Source organism: Sturnus vulgaris, chromosome 2 (genome assembly GCF_052056855.1).
Source record: "Sturnus vulgaris isolate bStuVul1 chromosome 2, bStuVul1.hap1, whole genome shotgun sequence".
Taxonomy (NCBI): Eukaryota; Metazoa; Chordata; class Aves; order Passeriformes; family Sturnidae; genus Sturnus; species Sturnus vulgaris.
Window position 1 is genome coordinate 34,992,108 of NC_142244.1, and position 27,373 is coordinate 35,019,480.

At 41.7% G+C, this 27,373-nt stretch overlaps 1 protein-coding gene across 8 annotated transcripts in view; it reads right to left on the reverse strand.

Annotated features, from left to right (window-relative positions):
• Positions 1 to 27,373, reverse strand: part of TENM4 (teneurin transmembrane protein 4) — a 1,535,416-nt gene that overhangs the window by 34,011 nt on the left and 1,474,032 nt on the right. For all 8 annotated transcript variants that reach the window (XM_088159254.1, XM_088159253.1, XM_088159247.1 and 5 more), the window contains 4 exons: positions 24,708 to 24,940; positions 15,521 to 15,675; positions 11,591 to 12,468; positions 520 to 692 (listed from right to left, as the gene is read on the reverse strand). In XM_088159254.1, the coding sequence (XP_088015380.1) occupies positions 520 to 692; positions 11,591 to 12,468; positions 15,521 to 15,675; positions 24,708 to 24,940 (1,439 nt within the window). The remainder of the gene's footprint in view (positions 1 to 519; positions 693 to 11,590; positions 12,469 to 15,520; positions 15,676 to 24,707; positions 24,941 to 27,373) is intronic.

Consider the following 27,373-nt stretch of genomic DNA (forward strand, 5'->3'; position numbering starts at 1 on the left):
TCTTTGTGCCTCTCCACACCACCTCTTAGCTCAAACACAAACCTTTAGGGAACAGACATGGTCATTTTTCTGGATGCTTCCTTGTGAATGTTTGAAATGCCAGTGAAAAAAGAATCAGATCTCCAGCAGCCAGCTGGAAGCCTGTTCCAGGAGGAGAGCAACTGTTAAGTCAGAAGCATTAAGAGACTGAAGCAAAGGGGTTGGCTGGAAGTGTGGCTTGATTTATGCAACCCTTTTAGTTACAACAATAATGGTAATGATGATGGAGGACTGTACTGCATGAGCCTGCACGGCAAGGGGACTGGCTGGGAATGGAGCAGAAAAACAGCTGCAGAGCATCCACTGTGCTAGGGAATGAAGCTAAGTAGGTGTGAGTGTGTGTCTGTACCAGCATGTGGGGAGCTCTGGGGCACTGAGAATGCAGGTGGATTTTTGGTGCTGGGATTATCAATCCTGTTTGCCTGTTTCCTGATCCATTGTGTGCAGCTTGGTCAGGAGAGGGATGGTGGCCCAACTCACCTTGGAGCAAGGTGTAGAAGGCCCCCGATGCTGACAAATTGGTTGTGATTGTAACATCATCCTTGCTGGAGGTTTCCACCTGGACATGCACGGAGCTGTCGGTATCGCTGCGGAAGCTGCTCACCTGGCCAGTAGGGAAGGTCACGTTGGTCAGGCGGCCAAAGCTGTCATATCTGAAAGAGAGAATGTAATGAAGTCAACAGCATCAGCAGAGGATGAATCATCCTACAAAGCAGAGACCAATTCTTCAAGTCATCATCCAGATTTTTCAGAGAAAAATGTACTGTCACTCTTTCAGACAGCCTTGACTTTTTCTGGCCTCATGAGAAGAAAATCACAGCTTTCAGCTGAAGAAAATGAAGCAAAGAATAGAAAATTACTTAATACGATTAGCTTGTATTTTAACAATATTTTTCCAACACTCCTCACTGGCACTATACTTCTTGTTTACAAGAGTAACTTTATTTCCCATCTACGATGCTGTGACTTACAGAAAAGCACTGGTCTGTGTATCCTGTCTAGCAGAACTAGAATTCTGAATTTCTGAAGGCCACCAACTGATTTGTCTGGTTGTGTCCAGAGCTCAGCAACTTATTTTAATTTTTTTCCCGATCTAATTTAAAAAAGCTAAATATTAAGGTAGCAGCAAGGACCAGACTGGCCACATCAGGTAGAGAATTGTCCTTTGTGAACACGGTGTAGAGTCCCGAGCACAGCTGAACTCCTATGTCTACCTTTTACTGTTCCTAGGACCATATGGAAGGACTGATTTAAAAGCGTAAAAAAGCAGACCAGTTTTCACCCCTACTGTGTCCTTGGCTTTTCCAGTGAGGAATCAACATAAGTACCATCTGGGAAGGTTTCTGTGATGTGGACACCTATGTACTAGGGCCCAGGTAAAATAATCTTCCTACACGCAGGCCCCACAGCAGTTAACAAGCTGGGGGTATTATTTTTTTGATAAAAAGAAAAGCAGACACTTGTGTCTAGAGCCTTCCTGAGTTAAGAGAGCAAACACACCATTATGCCTCCCATCTGTGGCATTACAAAAAGGTTCACAGACCCAGAAGGCTGGGAAGGAACCTTTGCAGTGAGGTTATTGTAGGTGAAACGGAGAGCAATAGGGAGCTCTCCTGGCTAATCTCTGGAGGGCTGTTAGACCTTTTGGTGAGATGGACCTTCAGGGAAAGCTATTTAAATCGTTAGGGAGAAACAGAAAAATTCCAGCAAATCAATCAGGAATAAATGCTGGACTTTTTTCAAGTCCTGCCTGCAATTCTTTTAAGAATGATTTATATGAAACTAAGTAGATCATATTATGAAAATGTATCACTTGGGGATGCAAAGTAAATGGTGGGCAAGCAGAAAGGTCTTGTTCTCCTGTGCTCCCCAGTGGTGAGCCTTTGAAGGAATGCAGTGTCCAGTGAAGGGCACCATTCCTCAGAATGACAAAGTAATGTAAATGATACATTAAGGATAGCAAGCTTAGAAAACCTGATGTAAGAGGCAAAGCCAAAATAAAGGAGTTCATTCAGAAAAAGGGAAAAGAGTGAAGTGGGAAGATGCCACCCTAACAACGGGTGTTCTGAAGAGGATTATAATAAATTGCTTATCATGTCTAGAGGATGTGACAGAAAGTAAATGGAAACAATGAAAATTCAGGTTAGAAGTTGTAGAACATTTTCGAGTTCCCTGGTTGCTCCAAGCAGAGGAATAGATGGAGCATGGAAAATCCCACTGCCCAACTCTGTTAAGAAAAGTTAGAGAAATGTCTTAGATAGTATCTGGATACAGATGATCAGACCTTGGAGGGAACAGATGGTTGAGGAGCTCTTGATGCTTTTCTTTTGGACTACTCTGAGCTGGAGAATAAGAAAATACACCCTATCTAATAATAAAACCCAGAAACCAAACAAAAACCCAAGAAGAGGAGAGTGAAGGAGAAGAAGGGGGAAGGGGAGGGGAGACAGGGCAAGGCAAGGCAAACAGCGTATTCTTGAACTGCAACCCACGAGAGACCCATAAGCTGTCACTGGACTGGCTCTGCACTATACAGAAAAACATCTGTCTTCTCTTCCACTCTCATTTTTGATTTTGATTTGAACACAGTGCTGGTACTTCACTTTTGAAATATGGTGGCAGTGATTTAATGCTAGAAAGGGCTAGTTGAGAACATGATTTTTGCCCAAGTTTAATATTTAGGTTATAGTGACTAAGTGGGTGACCTCATGGCAAATCTCCCCAGCCCTCAGGTTTGGAGACACCATCATGTGAGGATTTTCTTGCCCACTGAGCAGAAGGGGAGGTAGTAAGATAGAATAAAGTATTTGCCCTCCACAGTCAGCCTATCAGTCTGGGATTATCCAAGTCTTGCCCTTTCCCTCCGATACCCTGGCAATCAACCAGTCACTTGTAAAATGGAAACGAAAGAAGAAAAAAAAACAAAACAAAACAAGAAAAGGTTGAAAATAGGACTGCATTGCAGAAGTTCGGCAGACATCAGTTAAAGCTTTTCCAAGCAGCTAGCAGCACACAGCCTGGATCTGAGCTGCATCTCCACACAAGAACCAGAACTAAAGTGCTCCCAGTACCAAACAATTTATTCCAGATTTGTGGCTGCCCCGTTTGCACTGAGACAAGTGTGTTTTGCCTGTACTGTCTCCAGTCACCTGCACATCTCCTCCTAAACCAGCATGTGAATCTTAAGCAGAAAACATCAGAAGCAGTCTCTTTACCCCATGTGCTGAGACAAGACACAAGGGATATGATTTAGTCTCTCCCCTGAGCAAAGAAAACATCGTTATCACTGAAGGTGTGTTGTGTAACACCCCAAACTCCTTCTACCACAACATCAATAGTCCTATATATATAAACCAGTCTGAACTGTAAGGGTAGAATCAAGTTTGCAAACGTTCTGAAATTTCAGCAAGATGAATCTGAATTTGGCACTTCTGACTCGGGGGATTAGTAGGTGTGAGAGATTTCTTTCTATTGCTTCATTTAGATTTTAAAAATTAGTTGCTCCTAAAAGTAAGCCTGATTCACCTCCTAAAAATAATGCCACAGATCTAGATGTGTTGCAGTGAGGTGTAACAGGTGAGTTTGATCTAACAGTATAAAAGGAAGCACGTCTGCAGGTTAAGGAAATAAGGAGTGAAAAACCCAGGATGCGGGCAGAGAGCTTGTTCATGTGATAAGTGCTGAGTCAATGTCCTGTGAGTCACAGCTTTTTATCCTAATTGAATGGCACTCAGAAAAATGCTGAGAGTCAGCACAAAACCTTTACTCCATGCAAGTCCTACTTATGTGCTCCCTCTGTGGATACTCAGTTGAACAGCCCCCAGAAGCAGCAGACAGCCACCTCCTTATATTAATCAAATCACAAGAATACAAATTGGTTTGGGGTGAAAGGGACCTTAGAGACCATCTTGTTTCATCCACCTCACCATGGACCAGGACACCTTCCACAACATCACACTGCTCTGAGCCCCATCCAATCTGGCCTTGAACACAACCAGCAAAGGGGCAGCCAGATCTCCTCTGGGCAACCTGTGCCAGTGCCTCACCACCACAGTAAAGAATTTCTTCCTATCATCTACTCTAAAACGTACCCTTGTTCAGTTTAACACCACTTCCCCTTGTCTTAATGCAGCGTGCTCTTATTAAAAGCCAAGTAGTACCTTTTTATATAATATTAGGTAATGTCAAATAAATATGATTTTATATAGTATTTATGTAGCGCCTTTTTAATAATATTTTTATAATATTCCCGAACCTCAAGCTTCTAGCATCCTCACAAATTATTCTCCACCTCTGTTGGGCAAATAGATAATATTTGTAAATATGCACCTGGAGAAATCTGCCAGTAACATCTCCTTGTGCAAATTAGGTTAAAATGGCAAGGAAAAAAAAGAATGAAAGAGTGTGATGGCACCTAGACCTCTGCACATACAATTTTTTTGTAAAATCAAAATGACTAAGTACAATATACTTAATTTACACGGTTACATTTTTACAGCTGTACAAAACTCACAGTACTTCATCAAGAGCAAGGACTTCCATTTGGGACTTTGGATCCTGAGAAGCAAGGCTCCTTTTGGGCCAGAACAGTCTGAAATGATCTGCTGGAACTGGTTTAAGATGTCTGCAGAAGTACATTAGACTTTTGGCACATCCTTAATCACCCCATTAACCTCCTTCAGAAGGAACTAGGACCATCTGTGTTTTCTGCATGTGCAGGAGCTGCTGCACCTCTCTGCCCAGCAGCCAAACAAGGACCTGCTAAGGACTGGCTGTGGGGGGGGGGGACAGCTCACTGATTTGCAGCTGCAAGGAGGTCCTGCCTTACAAAGGCAGAAAAACGAGAAGGTAGCACAATTAGACCGTTCCCATTTTTATTATTATTTTTAACTGGTGACAGATGAAGTGTAAAATGCTCACGTCCAGACTAAAGCTCCTTTTAGCACTGTGATGGCAATGCAAACTGAGGTGTGGGAAGCCCATTAGCATGAACACACACAGTGTTTTCTTCTTGGCAAGCAGTTCTTTTTCTCTTTCCTGTTTTTACTCAGAACTGGAGCATTTTCCCCCTTTTCCCTGATTTAGCTCACACAACACATACCTGATATCATCTATCACATACCCAGAGTCTCCCAGGAATGCGAAGACTCGCACATCCCAAAGAGATAATATGCTTAACAAGTTAAATGTGCTGCTTCCTTCCACCTCTGCTTTTGGCCCTATAAAGGCCCTTACAGGGCACACGTCAGCTTTGAGAAGAAGGCCAAGTGACTGGCTCTTATGTAGCTGCAGGTGTGTCCTGGTATTTGCAATAATATAAATCTCTCCTAGTCACCTCATTTTGCAGCTAAGCTGCCTAGCCTGTTTCCATTGCATCGGGATTTAGGGCTGGGCCAGTTTTCATCACAGCCTAAGACTTCTGTGTTCTCCAAATGCTCTGAAAGCCCCAGAATTAAGGAAATACTGAATCATGGGAGTGCACACAGCAGCCACTTGGAGCAATGAATCCATCACCTGCTAACACAGCTGCTGCCTCCCATTCAAACCTGCTGCAAAGCCTCGGCACTTACAATTACAGTGGCAATTATTAGGCCAGCAAAGGAAGCCGTTGCCATCCATTCCCAATTGGAAACGTATTTAGCTAAGGTTCAATGCACAGAATTAAAATGGTATTTGGTGCTTATGAGGTCTAATTGTTGGCTTGTAAACATTCAGAGCTTTTATTTATCACATTACCATTGTGTAGAGACCTGGACCTTGGGAATTAAAGAGCATCCTAAGTACCATCTATTCAGAAATCAATTTCTTGCCTGAGTTTCTGCGTTTCCTCATTTTAGCTTCTTCACATTTCATAAGCCTTTTAAAACAAAAGTCAAATAGATCAGAAAAAAATTCACTACAATAATATTGTATTTAGTGCCAAAGTGTCTAAATGGACCTTGCAAACTATATTTTACATGTGATTATACCAACGTGCACCCAGTGCCTCTTAACAAGCTCTCCTCATCCCAATTTTTCAAACAACATTAAACACAACATTAAAAATAAATCTATAACAGACAAACCGATAATACTCAAAAATGCATGAAGGCAAGTCCTCTCCCTAATGACCAAAGGCCAGGTTGTGGTCACAGTCTGCTGAATTTTCTGAGTGCCCAAAAAAGAAGAGGAAGATCTCTTTCTAGCTTTTATGATACACGGAAATAATCCCCTTAGTTCTCAACTAAACTTTGCTATCAGGCATTCATTTCAGGGTGGTGCAGTGGCTCAAAATGTGACCTCACAATTCAGTGAGGGTACTGGAGAACTGCTATTTTATCATGGCACCTACTGGAGTTTCACTGCAACTTTGTCAGAGGAACAATAACGAGAATCTCATCATTTTATCGTGCAGAAATTGTGGAACAAGTGGAACCAAGAAATCTTGCTAAAAGAGGGAGGACAAAAGCCAAAGGTGTTTCTCATACTCCAGTCTGTTGCAGGAGTAGGACAAGACCCTCATGTGAACTACATTAAATCAAAGCCTGTAAAACTCTGTGTATGATCTGATAAATCACAGTCACACAGACCAGGGCATTGGCTTTGGCATCAAAAGCTGCTGGCTCTGGGACCTCTGCTGAGCCCTGGGGGTCACTGGGAAGCCATTCAAGGTCCTCCTGCATGCTCAGTCCAGCTGGCTCCTACCTTCCATCCATTATAGTGTGTGAGGTTTGGCAGAGTTTGGTTCTCTGTAAAACAGCCTCCAGTGTTACGAGTCAAAGCTCCCCTTACCACTCATCTGAAGATCTGGCTCCATGAGACCCTTTGCCCTCCAGGCAGCTGTGAGCCACTTCTTGGGGAGTCCATGAAAAGGTTTTGAATTTCTGGGCTTGGCTGAAGCAATGTGTAAGTGTTTGAGTCTGTATGGGAGGAGGTGACCTTCAAAACTAATTGGACACACAAAGGACCTAAGTAAAAGAGCCTCATCTGGGCTAAATAATGCATAGAAGGTTTGACTTTGGCTCAGAGGGAAATTGAATTAATGTACAGTGATAACATCTCAGTGAACGAATCAAGATAATTGCCACATTCTTGATTTAAACAAATCCATTAATAAGAATTTCCGGATTCTGAAGCAGACAAACATCAACTGCTAAGAAACTTTGTAAAGGCTGGTAGCAATTGTTTTTCAGGTCAAGTTAAAAAGCAGCAACAACAAAGCAGCAAGTAGTCACATAGCATCCTTTGTCTTTGACTGGAGGAGTTGAACAAGAAGTTGTTTCCCTGCCTGAGTTTACAGATCAACTTCTTTTGCTGCTGATTATCACTGTCACTGTTACCAGTTCAAGGGGAAGAAACGTCTTTAATCCAGTTACTGGACAAGCTGAGCGGCATTGCATTAACTGACAGCTAATGTCAAGCTCACTGCAGGGGCAGGAAAAGTCTATATAATGCTAAACTCCTCGAAGTAGTCATAGGTCTTTGGGGACAGGCTAATTACTGTAGGGAGCTAAGTTTCACACTCAAACAAAAAGAGAAACTGCACACCATTATACACTGAGGCTTACTCAGAGCTAAACCTGATAAAACAGGATTGTTAGAGCAGGCTTGAGTGTAGGATGTGTGAGAGGAAGAGCTGTAAGTGCTGTGAGCAAGTCTGCCATGTCTGAAGCCAGCACTAGTCTTTCTCTTTGGTCCCACAAAACGAAGGGACAATGTGCCAGTCCAGCATGAAGCCATGGAGGACCTGGATTCCCTGGTGTGCCCTGGAAAAAGACCTCCAGTACTGCATCAGTATATCCTGCCTTCTTCCCTCCTTTCCAGAGTGACACCAATGTCCCCACATATCAAAGATCTTCTCAGACTTATGGTAAAGGTTAAGAAATGCCCTGGTAAGAACAGCACCTGGAGGAGACCCAGAGATGCTGGCTATGTTGGCTGGAACTAGATGTTCTTTAAGGTCCCTTCCAACTCAAGCCATACTATGATGCTGTGATTCCATGATGAACATGTGTAGTGAGGCCACTCTCACACCACCACTGCTCTGTCATGTTTGGTTTCTGATTTATGGTCCTTTGCAGACAGTCAGGTGAAGGTAAATCTTTCGAGAATGTTCTTCATGGGGCCACTGGTGCAGTGTAAACTTGCCAGCTGGATTTACTTTACTCTTTAACTTTTTAGCAGAAGTGTCCAGCTTGCCCTGGCCCTCAAACAACTACTGTGTGCTGTGAGAAATGTAAAACTTTTCCTCAGAGTCAGATTTGATGCCTTTATTTCTTTGGCCATGAGCAAAACAGAAATAGGAACTTCACCCCTCCCATCACTCAGGACTGAAAACTACTTTAGAGCACCTTCTCATGCTCACAGGAATGCTCTAAATCACTTAAACCTTCCCAATTTCCTGATGTTCTGATAGAGAAACCAATAACATGAAGATAGTGAATGTTGATTTTATTTGATTTACACCATCTTCTTCAGCTTCTTTGATAATACGGAATTTAGACTTCATCCTGCCATGCCTGCACTTATCCCTGCAGCTTGTGTTTGAGTCATGCAAAGCCTCTGTCTGGTGAGATTACATTTTAAGAAAGGCCTCAGATTCCTGATCTAAGATACCAAGAAACGGAGAATATACTGCTTTCATGGTTGGTCACTCTACCAGTTAGGGATCTCAGCCTTACAAAATCACAGGTTCTTGTTTATTTGAATTTCTCTAGCCTTGCTTTCCAGCCCCATAACCTTCTCAAGCCTTTCTCTGCTAGACTGAGAGTCCCTCTCTAAGTGAGAGCTTTGGCTGACATGTTGTGATCTGGACACTTCCCAGTCTCATTCATGTTGAGATAAATAGATCAAGTCTTTCTTACTCTCTCCATGAATGCATTTTTGTAGAGTTCTTCTTCCCAACCTTCAATTTCCACTGCTCTTCATAAACTGCATCGGACTTGACAATATTAGTCACATCAATACTGCACAGGGAAAAAATCAGCTTCCTACTAGCTACTACAAGTAGTGTGTGATGACTAAATGTATTAATTTAGTTTGTCCATCCAAACAACAAGTTAGACAGATTTGTCATGCAATCATGTGATAATCACACTGAAGACTTGATGCCTTGCTACAACTCTGAGGGTCAAAGCTAAGCCCACTTACATGTGTACCCTGGCATCAGACTGTACAAGAATATATTTTGTTTAAATGAAACCTACTTTATTGAGCAATTGAAATAATTGACCCTTATTTCCTATTCTCATTTCATCAGCCTGATTTTATATTCTTTCCCTGGTTACACATGCAAAACGTGGACAGAATCAATCCCTCTAATGCACTGATCTGCCTTCCAAGTCCCTATGGATAGGATAGGATAGGATATGAAAAAGAATAGTCTCCAATTCAAGCATGGAAGATTTAGGCTGAAGATATAAAAAAAAGCTTTCTAACAGTAACAATAATATAGGTAAATACATTGTTATCACTAGCAATATTTATAAATAACTCAGATTGCTGAGAGGATCCATTTAACCAAACTGTAGACATCTGCAATGTAAAAATCTGTATCTGAACTCATCATTCTCTACTACCTTCGCAGAGATAAACTTTCAGAATATAACTCTTCTCATCCTAAAGGAAATACCTAAAGGAAATACTCATAAGAAACTCACCTTGAACAGGCCTGTTTCTCTCTATTTGCCTGTAAAGGGAGGCTGAAGTAATTAATTCAGATACAGACTTTTACTCCATAGTTTTATATAGTTGCATCAGAAACTGTCAGGAACAGTTAAAGAGAGATAAGTGATCACAGGTTTGGATGAGGCCATCTCTGAAAGCACAGTCACAATTCTATATTCAGTGACGCTGTGCTACCATACAGTGCTGACTTGCTCTAGTCAAGATTTCCATAGTTCAGCCACTGGAGAATACTGTCTTCCATTTAGCTCTAAAAAGCTTTCTTATGACTCTTCTGAAGTGCATAAAAGGACCAGAATGATGACTTCCACAAATGCTCTATTTTGTTGGACAGCAAGAATAATGGATCACTGTTATAAATACATCCACAGAGCAAGTTGGTTTTGAGCTTCTGCCTTATTTTATCTCCTTTATATTTTCAGTTGCACTTTAAAATAAAAGATTATGTTTGAGGTATAAATCTGACCATTATTAGCTGTAATGTTTAGCTTGCTTCACAGTCTGTGGCTGCATCTGTTTTCAAGCACAGAAACTATTGGGCTCTTTGCAAAAACGAAATACCTCCTTGATTTAGCACAATGGTCCTGACAATATAGCTGGCTTTCACTCCTGTGGAGAAAAGCCCCCTCTTTTTCCTCCCTAAGGCCTTCCTCAGGCAAATTCAATGTAAGAGATGGAGAGTATCATCTTGGATTCACTGAGGAATATTGCTACAGTAATTGCAAGCAGAACATTGATGAAATGCTAATAACATTTCAAAAGGTTCATCACAGAGTTTCCATCAGTTCTTTTCAAGGCGAGAGCAGGAGCAGTGAGTATTAAGCAAAGAAATTTAAACTGGGCCTGGAACATTTTAAGGAGAGAACCAAAGCAACCACATATCAACACACAGATATGTGTGTTTATGGGTTTAGCCAGCTTTCCTTTACTGAATCTCTTTTTTTTTAACAACTTTTTTGTTTGTCATCTTGGGAACTACGTATTTTAGCCAAATTGGATTCTTACAATGGGGCTATTATTATGGCAGCTGAATGCTTCCATGTAACCATTCAAACCATTTGGGAAATGATGCACTTAAAAGGAGTATTTCAAAGAGGTTACACATGTAAATAAAAATTATATTAACAAAGGGAGGGGAATGGGCTCTGAACAGCAGGATGAATCCTTCTAGGTGCTCTTCACTCAGTTATCTTTGTCCTTTTTTATATCAGAAATTGTCTTCACTATATTTATAAGCAGGGAATTCCTAACAGTAGTACAGAAAAGAAGTACATATGGCCATCTCTGGCTTTTTCCAATGCATCCTGTCTTTTCTCTGCTTAAAAACTCTTTGGGGATATTATTGAACAGTTCCAAGACTACTTTTAAAGTTTAGTGAGGCAAATTGCAACAGTAGGAATTGAGCAGTCCATTAATTACAGAATTGTTTCCAGAGCAAGCTCTCATTAGTCATTGCCAATTGTCATTCCACATCAGACATTTCAAACAGGCATAAAAAAGACACTGCAGCATAGGAAGTAGGTGAAAAGCTGTGAAAAGAGGCTCTGATGGAACTTTCATACTTCCAAGGCTTTCAAAGCCAAGAAAAATTCTCTGACACGCAACCTAAATCTCCAGTCCTGACTACAGTTAAGGAGAACCAGGTGTCCAAATTACTTAAAAAAACTCAGCAGAAATTTTGCCTGACTCTTGACTTGGTAGCGGGAGCTTATTCAAGCTCTAATGCACTTACTGCCAGTATCTATTTTTTGAGTGAAATCTAATACTCTCTGTTCTGGCCATTTTATTTGGACAATAATTTTGATCAGGGAATTAAATTCCACCAACCTTGCACGGTTCAGAGAACACAGAATGAAGTCAGCACCCCCAATATTCATAAAATACTTACTCATAAAATGTTGTCCAACCATTTTCATTGCTTTTAGTGGCAAGGAGACCAGAGTTGCCGTGGTAAGTCATCATGGCTACTTCATGCCCCTGTGTTGTTACGCTCTTGAGTGCACTGTTGGTACCAATTGTGACCCAGTAGACTTGGCCATCAGGCACCACCAGCCAGAGGGGCATCCCTGTGGAATCTCTTCGGATATTGACTAAGTTGCCATTATTGTCAGTGATCAGGGTTATATCTCCATCTCCAGAGTAAGTAAAATTGTAAAGATAATCTCCAGTGGTAAGGCTCTGAGTATAAAGGTGCTTCCCACTGGTGTCAAACAAGTAGAGTTCCTGGTCTATGGGTGAGGATAACTCGTAGAGATTTTGTGTGTTAAGGAATGGTTTGTTTTTGCGAATGAAGCGGATCCGGATATTGCCCAGGTCGGCGACGTACAGCTCCCCATCCGCGCACACGGCGAGGGAGGAGGGCGCGTTGAGCTTGGCGTCCTTGGCGTAGCCGTCGTCCCCCGAGAAGCAGTCGCAGTTGGCATCGTTCTTGCAGTCGCAGCTGCTCGGGGCGCCGGCGACCAGGGAGATCTCCCCGTTGGTGGTGACCTGCCTGATGCGGTTGATCTTCTTCTCGTCGGTCTCGGCGATGTACAGGACCCCGTTGTGGGACACGGCCAGGGCGGTGGCAGACTCCAGCGTGGCGTGGATTGCCACCTTGCTGAGGAGAAAGTGATCCATGCCTGGCACCTGGCAGTGCATGGGCCTCCCTGCCACGATGCGCACTTGGTGGTTCTCAGAGATCTGCAGCACAACGTTATTGTCGAGGACGTAGAGAGAATTATCCATGGGATTCACTGCCAGATCCGTGGGCCATTCTAGACGAACCTTCATGGTAAAAAAAACACAAGGGAAATTTTAAAGCAAGACATTCTTCTACTCCATGATTGCTATACATTGAGCACAATGAGGATGGAATCAACATGGGTTAAAGGAGGAATGGGTGAAAAACCCCACAACTAATTATTACTTGATAGGTGGCTATAGAGGATATAACCTGTTGTGAGTGAGGGGGCTTAGCTCCTGGTCACGTGAAGCAGTCACATGTGGATACCCACACTCTGCACTGGAACACTGATGGGAACAGGATGATGGACAGAGGCAAACCATGCTATGATTTTCCCTCTCCTGTGCTTTTTGAACTGATGGAAGCTGGACCTCACAGCAGAGGCCTGGGACTGTACATTTTTCTGTATGAGGTGCTATGAAATCAGACACACAAAACAGTGATTCTTTTATTAAAGAATTTTTCACACAAGTGAAAACTGAGCTCTTCTTAGTAAATGACAAGGAGGGATAGACACAAAACTGGCAGCTGTGCCAGCATGTGTGAATATCTAAGTTATAACCTGTGGTTTTCTGCTTTATGTTGTAAAAATGCAGAATAGCAATTCACAGGAAATTCAGGCAATTTCAGTTCATGGAGTAGAATGCTTGTGCATTCACGGTGATTTTCACTTTTTGTTTTAATATAATGGAAAAATGGGTTCAGGAGTTACACATCCCAGCTCTACACTGATAATCCACTAAAACAGTGACTGGCAAAACCACAAGTGAGTAAGCACTAGAATGACTTCGTTTCTAGCTCTGCTTCTGCAATACGCTCTTTTCAAGTGAGGCTTCTCTTTTAGTTGCCAAACCTAAAAAGGTTACCAACATAATTCAGAAATTTTTTTTTTTTGGTAAAGAACTCAAAGTTGTGCATTTTTGGGATTATTTTATTTCAAGTTTGTATATTAAAAAACCCCCAGCCTTGTGCTGATGATAACCTATCAGTTCCAGGACAGTTTCTTTGTTTTGAACCTTCTTTTCCCACCATCCATCTCAGTTGCTGCTTCTTCTCATTTGTCTAATGTGACTAAATTTAGAGGAGTACTTTGTAACTTTATTGGAAGGAGGAGGAGTGGATGCCAGCAGACTCAGGTCCAGGAAACCGTTTTTTACTGTGATTTTATTTCAAACTGAGTAAGAAGAGACCAGGTAACATCTCCAGGAACAAAGGAAATTCCTATTTTTAAGGCCTGTAGTTAAACGTCTCTGCTACAGCCATGCTTTATTTTGATGCTTCTGTATGTCTTTTCAGCATTTCTTAAGGGATCAGATGTAAGGTATTTGGTTCATTGCATCTTCTAACGCCTGCGTGAGTGAGGCTTATTTTCATGGCTAAGCAGTTTGCTGAGCTCTGTCTGCTCTGGTTCTCTGCTTGCAAAATCTCCTTCCTTTTCTCAGCTCCTGGCCTATTTTAACCCTTCTTGTAGTAAAACATTATAGCCTGTGGTTTTCTCTTTAATAATTCATGTCTCCATCCCTTCCAGTGGTCTTTAAGCTCTGCAGTCTTCAGCTAGCATCAAGAGCTGAGTTTATTCTGAACTGACACGGGAATTTTCAATTTCTTAAAAACCGTTCCTTGTCAACAGTGGCAGCTAAATATTTCATGTCCTCATGTTCCCGGGAGCCTCAGGGACCTGGCAGAAAAGACCCTTCTATCCGTTGTAAATGATGAAAAGCTGCTTCCCAAGCTGGATTTTATTTTTTAATTAAGCTTGTATTTAGTATGTTTCTCTAGAACAGGAGTGGTCAATCTGCCAATCCCAGTAAAGGTTAATCTAAAAATGGTTCCTGTCATTTTATGAAAAGAAAAAAAAGAGTCATCGGCTGATACATGCTCATCTCAGAAGTGTTTGAATATGACATTGGTTTACATAGGAGCTACATAACCTGGAAGTAAATAATTTTTAAAGCCCCATTACACAACCGTCTTGTGCTAACTGACCCTGAAATTCACATAAAGAAGAAAGAATGTCTGTAAAATGAGAAACATACTACAAGGTGGCCTTTAACCATCAAAATTTTGCCTCTATACAAGGCAGAACAACTTCTAAAGTCATAATTTCAGCTTGTTCATAAATTACAGACAGTGGGAGCCAGTTGCAAGGAAGCAAGAATAATCCTTTCAAATTAGAGGGAAAAAGCAAGAACAGATTCCATATGGGAGCATGGAAATTATCTAGGTAGTTACAAAAAGGAAACCCCATTGACATGTATTGTGGCTGAACAACAGTACTTAGCCCTCCAGCTATGATCTATATTTTCATAGGAGAGAACAACATTCCTGCAGTCATGCAAACAACAAGTGGCACAAAGGTTTCAAAGGACACTGCACCATTTGACAAGTTGGCCAGTGCCACACAAAACCGAGTTCTGGGCTATAAGAGATTTCTCTTCTGCACCATCCAGCAGTAAAGCAATCATCAAAATGAGATTTCTTTTTTCTCTCCTCTTTTTTTCTCTCCACCTTGAAGCAGCAGGACTTAAAAGCCCAGCGTGATGGTAGCTGCAACCAATTTGCAATCTGATGCAATTCAAGATTCTTGTTTTCCTGCTGTTGCTAATTTTGGCACCACATCCTCCAATCAGTATTTCCTACGTTAATTTGATTCAGGTCTAAAATTGTGCTGGGCCAAATTAGGGCGAGGGGAAGAAAAGAAAAAAACCTGTGATTAGCTAAGATGTTATAATGGAGCATGGCATATAGTCCATGGCATATTCTGAGACTTAAGTGTAACAAAACCTGCCTTCCCGGGAATCTGTGCCTGCCCACTGACAGGGAACTGGAAAGAAGTCTGTTCTGTGGCTGGGATATCTTTAAAAATCTCACCCCAGAAATCTATGAGTTAGGGCAGTCAAGTGTTTCCTTTTGTCTTTACAGGGCGATTCTTTTAAGATTCGGTTAATTTTATACCATAAACGATGTAGAAATGCAACTGTCCTTGAGCCCTTACCTCTTTGTCAGACCTGCTGGGGAAGGACACAGACATGCAGATAAGGGTGAAGGTGTAGGCTTGCATTCTGTAAAAACAAAACCAAACCACTGTCTTACCTGAGAAATGTCCATAACAGAGTCACAGCTGAGAGGCCGAGCAGATGTCAAGTCATTGGAACCCAACACAGTTGAGATGATCCCATTCTGATCAATTCTCCTGATCATGGTGCCATCCACAAAGTAAATCAGCCCAAACTTATCCACAGTGATGCCTGGGGAGGAACAAAGAAAGACAGTCAGAAAGTGATAGCAGCCTGACATGACGAGCAATATATTTTATGGCATTCCAAAGGGATGAGAGGAGAGTTGGGCATGTGGGAGTCCTGGTTATCAAGAGCTTTGAACTGGCACCATTCCATGGAAGGCACTTTCAAGTGGCACACAAAGCAATTCAGAAATCCCTGCTCACTCCTGGAAAAGGGCATGGCATTTGGTGAACTCCTGAAAAGAAAAGGTTTTCTAATAGCTGCATGTCTTGCATGTTCAGAAACCTGGTTTTATTGCTCATGGTATGAATGGTAAGCCATGCACATAAAAATGTTACACTGATGAATCTTTCAAAAATGGTGATGAAAAAAGGCTGTGAAAAGTCCATCAGGCCACTCAAATTCCAGATGGATAAATGAGAAAGTGTTTTCCCTAGGATAATCCTACTAATATACAGTGTTTCACCTGATTCTGAACTCTGCTAGTGATTAATTTCACTGTCCAAACCTCCTTTGTAGACATACTGCTGTCAGTGGATTTGAGGTCTGCTGACAGCAGTTACAGGCTGCTGATCTCATTTCTTGCCCTGCAGATATGTGCCATTTCACCTCCCCCTAAGCATAATTTCTCAAGTATTTGTTATGTTAGCACAACCTCCTTTAATCCTCTTTATCCTAGGCTAGCTACCCTCTGCATCTTCCATCAGAGGATTTCATAGAGCTTTACACTTTCTAATTAGACCTCATAACAGTCTATGAGTGTGATCATTCTAATTTTACATATCAGAAAATTAACAGATAATGCAGTTCTCACAAGGTCACAGAGAGAGGTCTTGACTGAGGCAGGAATAAGAAGTTAGGGGCTCTATTCACCTCTCCTTTGTGCAAATATAAATTAAAATAACTCCACAGATACTAATAAAGTCACTCACTTCATCTACCCTACAGAGGCAGAATGTCACTCAGCATAATATTTGAGTGTGTTAAAGCCACTAAAAGCTTGTAAAGAAACAAAAAAAGAATGTAGAAGCCTGTAACATCTTTTTCTATGCAAGCAAAAATTCTGCTTGAAATATATAAATATGAGGATCTTCCTGTTTGGTTTCTTTTGCTTGCAGGGTTAACAATCTTTTGACAAAAAGCAGACATCTGCATTGTGCATCTAAGCAAGTATCTGAAGCTATTCCAATCAGTGGAGAGAGGAATCTACTTTGAGAGTGCAATTTGTATCACCCTAAAGCCCATATCCCCAAGAGATTATACAAATCCTGCTAGAAGTACCTTTTCCTCCCATTTGACTATAAAAGGAGACTACAGCAAATATCTCTAAAGAAAACATTTATATTGTAGGCAGATTGAATTAGTGAGCTGAATCCTCACTAGACTGTCTCTTTGGCTGTCATCCTGGTGACAGAAATGATGGAAATTCTGTTTCAGATAGAAAGGTTTGAGAGTGTCTGAGGAGTGATCAGATCTTGTGTTCCTCCAAAATGCTGTTTTGCAGCCAGATTCCCTTATTTGAAACACTTACCCTCAGTCTCCATCCACTGTGAGCTCTGCTGTGAAGTGCAGATGCAGCAGTTCACAGATCAAAATTTCTAGATTTTCACAGAGCAGGGACTAATCCCCTGATTGCTTTGGCAACTAAAATCATGGCCTTCAGCCAGCACTGTAAGTATTGCATGGGCTGGAAGCCATGGAGGTAGGTGATACATAGAAAAACACAGCAGATTTGATTATAAGGAAATCCACAGAAAATAATCTGGCCTGGCAGAAAAACATCAGTACTAAGTCATTGTTTGAGAGAAAGAACAAACTTCTCTGTTGAGCTGAGGTAAAGGAAGGGATTCAGACATGGTTGCAACCTGTTGATTCAAAGTCAATTAGGAGTCAGAAAACTGTTGGTATTTCAGATCTCTGAGCTGAATGAGAACTGTGTGTTATTGCCAGGAGGCAAAACCAGCATTTTTGTTACTTCTTCAAAACATAAGCGTGTTTGAAGGGCATCACTTTGACCTGGATCAGATATTTGACCATCAGAGCAGTGTGGTTTCAGAACAGCCTCTATAGCAGCGAGGAAAAAAATTACTTCCTGCTTTCAGGATGAAGTTCATTAATTTTGGAGGGGATTATATAGCAGGATTGCTGAGATAATGGACTGAATGACCTAAAAGATTGCTTCTAGTCCTACACTTTAATACCTGTATTCAATTCATACCAAGGACTCATCTTTGCAGGACCATGAAACAAGAGCCTCCAAGAGGAGCACAAGGTAACTGTTGAACATCTGAATTTACTGAAAGTGGTGAGGCACTAGCAAAGGTTTCCCAAAGAAATTGTGGCTGCCCCATCCCTGGAAGTGTTCAAGGACAGGTTGGCTGGGCTTTGAGCAACCTGGTCTAGTGGAAGGTGACCCCCCAGAGTGGGTAGGAACTAGATGGTTGTTATAGTCCCTGCCAATCCAAACCATTCTATGATTTGATGAATGCTACGGGAGAAGCCACAGTAGTGGTGGCCATTTATTCTCACTATACAATATAAACACATCATTTGTATTTTAATACTTCATTAAATGCTCCCAGAAGGATCTGATGGGATGAGCATCAATATCTCGCTGGCATCCATGGCTTTCAGGAAGCTATCTTCACCTGCCATGAGATTTGTCAGTGCTATGCCCTCTTTAATGAGTCACCCAGGATACTGACACATGTCACCAGTCACTGGCATCTGCTGTTGAAAGTCTCTGCTCCTCTTAATTATTTTGCCTACTGAGTGTCAAGTTCTTTTTTGTTTGCTGGCATTTGCTTAAAAACCAAGAGCACAACTGAGCTCTTTAAGCAATATGGTAGATGTGCTTTTTTTGGAAGAGGCATGATAGAAGATTTAGTTCGTCTTAATTGGCTTTTGTCAAACACAAGAGTCTCTTAACCATTCCTTGGTTCACAACAAGTATTTTTCCAGGTGCCTGTCCATTAGTCTGTGTGACAAGCCAAAAGCCAGTGAAGGGTGGCAGGCTGGATAATGTGATTTTCAATGAGGCAGAATTTTCTTCCTTAGCTAGTTCCTTATCTATTGGATTGGACTTAGCAGCAGTGTCTGCTGGCAGTGGCTCACTGTGTGCAGTGCTGGGGTTTGATGGCTGGTCTGATTATCCAGTTATAGTAATAATAACCTGGATACACTTTGGCCCTCGAGCCAGCTCCGATTAGCTGACAGGGAACAACTTTATTTTGCATCCCAGCTTAGACAAAGAGCTCACACACTCGAGTAAGTTGAAGTGGGATAGCAAAGTTACCTGTTCGAGGGCAATGGTATGTGCGTGTTCTTATCACTGAGCACTTCTCTGCTTATCCCTCTTTTATGGAGGCTAAGCAACCTCAACTGCCTCAAATTTCCTGAGATGTTCTGTAGGGCAGCAGAGTTTGCAGTCTGTCAAAGCCTCAAATTCCCACTTGCACAAAATCCTTACGTGGTAACAGCTTCAATTCCTTCCTGATTTTGCTGACTGTCTTAGAATCAAAACTTACTATGGAGAAGAGCCCTGTGAAAAGGGAAAGAAGCATCTCATGGATGCTTTGCAGCAGATTATAGAGGTTAGGTTGGACCTTTCTGTTTCCTTTCTGATATAGGCACAGTTCCAGTGCTGGGAGCTGGCTCCTGCAAACAGGCACAGAAATGGGTAGTTCACATGTTACGTGTGTGAAGCTCAAGGCCTTGGCTTGCTTTGGCAGAAGGCTCCTCTCATGTTTCCATAGGAACATAAGGGAATTACAGCCTTTCAGCATATAGCTCAAAGTTCAGCCTCACAGTTACTGAGAGGAAACAGATGCTGCCACTACCCAGGTAGTGTTGAAGATCCAAACCTAAAGTTTTGAGATATGAAATACATACGCTATGAAATCGTGCTGGCTCCCCTTGTGTAAGCAGAGATCTCTTACAGAATAAGGGTTTGTAGCACCATGTGCATCACACCAGTGAGCTGTGCTGATAGAAAGCTGTGACGTGGTGACATTTGCTTGAAATGTCAAGACCTTGTATCATGAAGAGGTGACAGCACAACGCTATGCTGCAAATAGCTACCGGGACACGTTGAGTTTCTTGTAGAAGACAAACCACTAAAAGTGATCACATGGTGTACATAGCTCTAGTTAGGAAAAGAAAAAGGGGAAAAACCTCTTTTAACTGAAAAACAAGGTGCTTAAAAGAAATCCAAATTTGGACCTTTCTTGTCTGACTGTATGCTGAATGACTGAGTAATAAAATGGCAGATAAAAATCAATGTCAGTAAGTACGGAGGAATTCACAGGGGAATGAGAAGGCCTAACTACCCATATACACTGGCAATCTGAAAAAGAGCACACAGGAAAAAAATTCTGGAATTCTCGTGAAAAGTTTTCTGCTAAGATCAGTTTTGTGCTATGCAGTGGTCAAAAAGGGAACTACAAGACAGCAAAGAATTAGCAAAGACACAGAAAAAAGAAAATGGTGGTTTGGCCTCAAAAGGACCATTCTTTTTCATGACCTGGCTGAAGAAATTGTGGAAATTACTAGCATAGGGTGCCTGGAAGAACAAAACTAGGTGTTGAGGAAGGTTTCTAAGCCAATTGATGCTGGTATATAAGCACAGGTCTGGTGCAACTTCTTCAGAAAGTCCCCTAAATGCTGATGACTAGCATATGGAGTGTTAGCACAGGAAGACCACATTGCCCCTTTCCCTAAGTGTCTTTTCTAGCCAGAGTAAGGGACAAGAAATTTTGTTCAGTCAGCCTCTGGTCTTCCCTGAAATGGTCCTATTATTATCTGACCATAAAAATGTTAACAGCTTGTGGAGGGTTGGTTTCCTCAATTAATTCTGTCGAACTCTTCAACACTTAGTGAACAACTGAGATTTTGTTTACACATTCAGCAGGGCAGAGTGAAAGAACCAATCTGTCCCCAAATTAATTACTTCATTTCACATTGGTGTTACAGTGCTAAATGAATGAGATGCCCCCTCCCTCCCCATGAGCCTTCTGAAACCTTCTTCCTATTGTGTCAGACTTGTCACTGCAATCTCTCTTAATTGCAGGCTCCTCAGTAATTTCTCTGCCACAACATTTTCCTGAGAAGAACCAATGGTGAGTACTCAGATGAAAAGAAATGCTCTGACAAGCTGGAGTTTTAATTTTTCTTTAGATTGCTTGTAGAAGAGGATCATTATTAGCAGATGATAATTAGGAAGTGGTAACACTTTAATTTGCAAGGATATATTGAAATTCATTAGCATCTGAAAGCTTTGCTGTGCTCTGTGGCAAATGAATTGGACGGATCAGACTGGTTCCTAATAGCTATGATAAATACCCTGACCAAACCACTGCCACCTCTATTTTATCTGTGGATCTATCTGTCCTGTGTTTCTGTAGCCTACTTATATTAAACAAGCCAAAGATAGGTAAAGCATGAAATTCCTGGAGGTTTTAGCCCTCCCAATGTCTTTTCTAAGCTGATGGTCTAAAATGAGTTCTTCCTTCACTGGAGTGAGACAAGAACCTCTGTTCAGAAAGTACTTCAGAGAAATGTACTGACAGGACATGGGATAATGGTTCTGAACTAAAACAGGGTGGATTTAGATTATGTATTAGAAAGAAATCTTTCCTGTGAGGGTGGTGGGCCACTGGCACAGGCTGTGGATGCTCCATCCCTGTAAGTGTTCAAGGCCAGGCTGGATGGGGGTCTTAGCAACCTGATTTAGTGAACGGTGTCCCTGTCCATGGCAGTGGGGCTGGGACTGGAAGGTCTGTGAAGGTCCCTTCCAACCCAAAGCACTCTATAATTCTATGAAATTATCCTCTCTGAACTCAAGGGAGCTGAGGTGAGAACTGCAGGAAGTGATCAAAACAATGGAGAAAATCTGCTGCCCAGTATGTGTAGAACCATTCTGAAGAGTGTTTGCTGCAGTGGGGGCCTCATTCATCAGGCTATCAGATCCAGAAGACCAGCACCCCCAGGACATGGTTCATCCCACCTTGAACATGTGAATTGTCACAGAATGAACCAACTTTAGGGTTTCTTTCCACTGAGAAGAGACCCAAAAAAACCTGCTTAGATCAGGTGCTTGACTGGTCCAAGAGGCTAAAGGTATATGCAAAGGCATATGTTGACAGTTCATGACTATTTCTCTAGTCTTAATGAATTGCTGATTTTCATCTGTCAGGAAGGTATCCCTCAGTAATTTCCAGCAAGCTGTAAATATCAGCTAATTAAAACATCATGAAAGACACGATTTTTATTCCTTATGGTTTTTGAAAAAGTGCAAAGATGTCCTTAAAATACAGAAATCCTACTTGGCATGAAGCAATTATGTTCAGAGCGAAAAAAAAATAGCTTTAGGCTTAAAAAGTAGAATCCTGTGAAGAGCAACAATTCTTGAAAAACTGACTTTCCAAGTCCTTCCCTGGCCAGCTGATATCTCTATAGTACAGAATAGTTTTCTAATTTCCTCTGACCATTCACTTATGAGTGTTTGTTTGCCTGCCAAGACACAGAGGCAGAGGGTCACTTGAGATCTACTGGTTACTTACACAATAAATCAATTTTATTTTGAACTCTTATGAAATACATGAGGGAAGAGCATTTGCTGGATTTTTCTGCTAGGATGAACCACTGTGAAGGTATAAACAATGGTGACATTACATTGTCAGCATGGGTTTTCATTGTTCATCATTTATTGAGGGGACTGGGGAGTGAGTCACACCTGCCACAGTGGTTGCCTCAGCAGAATTTGCAAAGTCAGGTTAGAATCAGATCAGGGAACACTGTTTAGGAACTTTCTATTGGCAGTGTGGGCTTTCTGCATTATTACTTTCTTGTTGTCATTTTCCTTCATGTCATTTCCTCTTTCGCTCTCAATTTACTTGTTTTGTGAAATTTTGGACCTATGAGGAATGAATGCATGAATTTTGCTGTTATATGATTGAGGTGGAAGAATGGCCTCCTGAGAGCTTCAGTTGCCAACAAGAAGGATTTCAGTGCTGAAAACTTTGAACTCCAGAGCTGTTTGCTATAGCAAAGCAGAAACATAAGTCATCTAAACCTTGTAACATTCAGCCATGGATGGAAATGAATAATATCCCTCTTACCCTGTACAAGGGAGAACAGAGGACCAACAAAAGCGGTGGGGTATTTTTTTTTTGCACTGATTGAACTTCAAAGAGGTGCAGAAAATTGGATTACAGATTTCTGGATTCCCTGATATTGTGATTGATCTGCTAGACTGCCTGAATCTCTCTGCCCAAGTCACTTAACTTTCTTTTCAGTCAGTCTTCTCATTTCAGTGAGACAAATTCTACACTGCAAACTGACCACCAGTAGCTGTTTGTTTACTTATATCTGTGCTTCTGGCAATAATTTAGCTCAATAAAATGGTTAACTCATGGGATTCTGGAGTGCCTGGAAACTATGCTGGACTCTTTGAATATTACAAAAGTGGAAGTCTGGGTATCGATACCTTTTGGCCAAAAAAAAATAAAAAATTCACAGCCGGACCTGACACAAAAGCTCATTAAATCTTTTTGGGTCTCCTGTATTCAGTGACAACAATGTCACCTCTATGTAATGAAAAATAACTTCCTGAGAATCATAGAATCATTGAAGGGTTTGGGTTGGAGGAGATCTTAAAGATAGTTTAGTTACAAACCCTTGCCAGGGGCTGGGACTCCTTCCACTAGACCAGGTAGATCAAAGCCCCATCCAACCTGTCCTTGAAAACTTCCAGGGATGGGGCAGCCACAACTTCTTTGGGAATCTTACCTGCTCTTAGTGAAATAACTTTCCATAAAATCACAGAAATGTTTGGGTTGGAAGAGGCCTTTGAACGTCATCTACTCGGAACCCGCTGTCATGAGCAGGAGCACTTGCTAAAGGACCCTCAGGTTTTGCTGAGGGGCTGCTTTACAAAGAGGTTGGGATAGGCTTGGCCATTGTTGTGGTGAGGAAAGAGCTACCACTCCCCGATGCAATGAGAAAGAAAACCTGCAGCACACTGATGTCAAAGTCAAGAACTATAAGTAACTCCTTGCACTCCGAACAGATGTGCAGACGATGATATGTAACAGGCAAAAATGCCACATCTCAAAAAACCATTCCTGTCTGGGTGTTTTTCTCAGCCCTCTTCACAAACACAGTTGAAAATCTGTGTACAAACAGCACCTTCCATCTCATCTTTATCCCTCTATTTCCCCCACGTCATCTCTATCCTCCTGTGCATTTTGGTTTTTTTTCTGAGGAGCTGTGGACAGCTGGGAGGAGCGACATCCTCCATCTGCAGAGCTTGTTACCTTGAGATTGCCAGACTGAAGTCTTGGCTACACACAGGACTGCATATGTTTGGCTAAACCTGTTTTGAACAATTTAGTTCACAGCCTTGAAGGCTGTGTGATGCTTTTATTCTGATTCAACTATGCTTTTATCACATTTCAGTATGTTGGAAGCAGGTAAAATTAAGCTGAATTAGACCACTCCCATATCAAAGTTAGCATCCATCCCCTACAGGACTTAAGCTGGATGCTGTGATATATAATGTCAATGTCTAAAGCACCATTTGTGTATCTTTGAGCTGTGTGCTATTTTGCTACCATTATATATATACATGTATATACATATATATATGCATACAGCAACGCTTATAGGGCTTTTATTTAATGCCAAGAAAGCCTCAGTGAAATGAATGTTAGTTAATCCTGCCCAGGTTGGGAGGGACCAAGCACTCTTGGTAAGGAGTAGTGGCTCTGTGGGTATAAAAGTGATGGGTGGCTTTATTCCATTGCCCTCTGGACACACACCCATCACTGAACCCCTCCGGCATGGCATTCCTCCCAGCCACGTGAATATGAAGAACCATGACACAACTACTTGAGGGAGAGACATATTCACTTATTTCCAGGAGCAAGCCCTTAGAATGTGTTTCAGAATTGGAGAGGAGAGCAATCTCCAGTGTGACTAAACAAGCTGCTTTCAAAAAGCCCCCTTTAAAAACGCCAATGGAGAAGAAACAGTCTCACCCCTGGGATTTGTAAGGGTGGCATCAGTGCCTTTGCCTCCATCTCCGCAGCGGGTATCATCGAACGGGAGGCACTGATCCCCAGTTCCAGCCAAGACCTCCGAGTTCTTCACAATGTCCTTCACTGATGTGGTTGACTTGATTTTATAGATACGTCGGCTGTTGGTGTCCGAGAGGTAGATGGAGCCGGTGATCGGATCTGTGGTCAAGTAATACTTATGAGCTGGGCTGTGGCTGAAAAACAAGGGTATGACAGAATTAATTTTTTGGATGATGTGTTTCCTTAAGTCAACAGGCAATGTAAATACTTTAGAGAATAAAAATGCACGGGGCAGAAAGACTGGGAAAGTGAAGGAGTGCTGTTTTGGACAAGGTTAGTACACAGTGTGTTACAGCACAGGATCCCAAGCTGCATCAATTAGCAATTGCTGTGCCTGGGGTGCTCTCTGGCATGGAGGGAAGCAACCGAAGGAAAGGGCTCTCTGGTCTGAGCCCAAACCATGCCAGGAACTACTACAGGTTGAGTCCCAGTGCCTGTGTTTACTTAATTTACTTGTTATAGTCCTGAAACTGGTGATCGTGCAGTGCCAGGAACTGAAGGGAAAACACGAGACAGTAGGGAAATAAAACAAATAATAATGAAAAAAATCTGGCCTCCCAACAAAGACTAATAGAAACTCCAAAAGGAGACTCCTTGTATAAAGCACTAGAAGATACACCCTGCAAGATCACTGCATCAAAGCTCATCTGGTGCTCTTGCTGACTCCAGCAAAGACTCTAAAGTTCTGTCCTGCCCTCAGGGAGATTAAGGGAATCCTGCCACTGAATTCAGCTAGACCTCAATGATGAGAGAAACAAAATAATTCCCTGAGTGGCACATTTTGCCCCAAGTAAAGCATGAACTGGTATTAGGCTGAGGAACCTGAACATCAGTTCCCTGTTGAACACCCTCTGCTTACTGTTTCCTTGGACACAAGAAAGGGTGGCTGAGAAAATGGGAAGAGCAGACAGAATGATAGTATTTTTAGCTCTATGACTGCAACATCAAATTAACCCAAGACTGAAGAAATTAATAAACTAGAATCCACTTTATGGAAAGCATCCAATAGGACTGGTCAGAAAAATCAACCAGATGGGTTTAGATAAAATTTAAACAATTGTCTTGAAAGGACTTTACATGTATTTTAACATAGATGCTGAAGTTATTAATATCTTTTATTAAAATTGTATTAAAATTGTTGACTACCAGCATGTATTGAGCTGCATCTCTTCTAAGCCTGAAACCAACAGGTTAGACTTTTAACATCTGTCCTGAACATTTATTTTCCTTCTATGAAAGCCTAAGTAGTAATTAGAAGAAGTTTGAAAAGTATCTACTTTTCTCCAGAATACCTTCAAGCTGTCCAAACTCATCAAGTCCGAATATTTCATAATAAAAATCCAGGCCACAGTTCACAATTTTGCACTTAATGGAATTGTTCCAGGAGAAGTTGACTAGATAGTGTTGATCACAGTTGATTCTATTCCACACATAAAGAATTCCTCTCAACCTTTATGTTAGGAAAATTACCCCCTCTTTAGACACATAAAAATTACTAAGTTATTCTCTTCTTTAAAAAGCAGTAAGCTGATTCTTCATTCAAATTATTTAATACTATGGGGGTGGGGGAAAAGCACCTTTCTGATTTATTCTGGAATATCCCTTGTGATTTATCCTATTAAAGTCTGAACAGATTTCATCTCCAAAAATGACACTGATTCTTGCTAAATAAAATGCTCTGACCTTCAAGACAGCTCCAGCCTGACAGTTCAGTCTCCATCTGTATTCCTTCCCAATGACAGCAGGCTGGGAGGGTATTATTTCATTTACCTGCATGCCACTCACACTAAGCAAGTGGCTTCAACCCTGGTGGAAGAAGTTCCCTGTGGGAATCCATCATCCATTTTGATCAGGGCCTTGCATTTTCTGCTGACTGTCCTAACAAAGCCTGGCTGAATGTCAGTAAGCTTTTGAGCTGTTCATAATCTCTATTTTGCATGGGAGGTGGACAAGAGGAGGACAGTTTTAATGGCACTTTGCAATCCTTTACCATGTTTGACTGGCAAGCACAGATAACTTTCCTTGAGTTTTAGGGCAGGCTGTGTGCAGATGGGCAAAGTCAAATGACTTACCCAGATATGGAGAAAAATGGGGACAGGGAGAAATTCCCACTCCCCTCTCCCAGCACTATTGTTGTGATTTATTTTCTGGATTGCACAGCCTCACTCTGGTGGATTTTATTATTGATTACTATCTTCTGTAAAAAGAGAGCTCTTAAAAACAATTTTCTATTCCCAGCTCTTGTACAGAATAGACACTGAGACAATCTGTTAAAAATGGTCAAGCTGGAATTTATCCCCCTGGCTTCTGCCAACTGTTTTCAGCACTGCAGAGAGATAGTATCATGGTCTGCCTCTAGCATGAATTGCACAGTATCATACACTGGACTTGTTTTGGTTTTTTTGTTGGTTTCTTTTTGTCACTTTGAGATCCTACAGGGTGAAAGATGCTTAAATAAACATATGTTGGTCATGTAGAATCTCCCAAACTGCTTCCCTTTATCTGTGGTAGTGCATGAGCAGTGGAGCCAGGAACACTGGGGATTCACTTTTTATTTAAAGTCACAA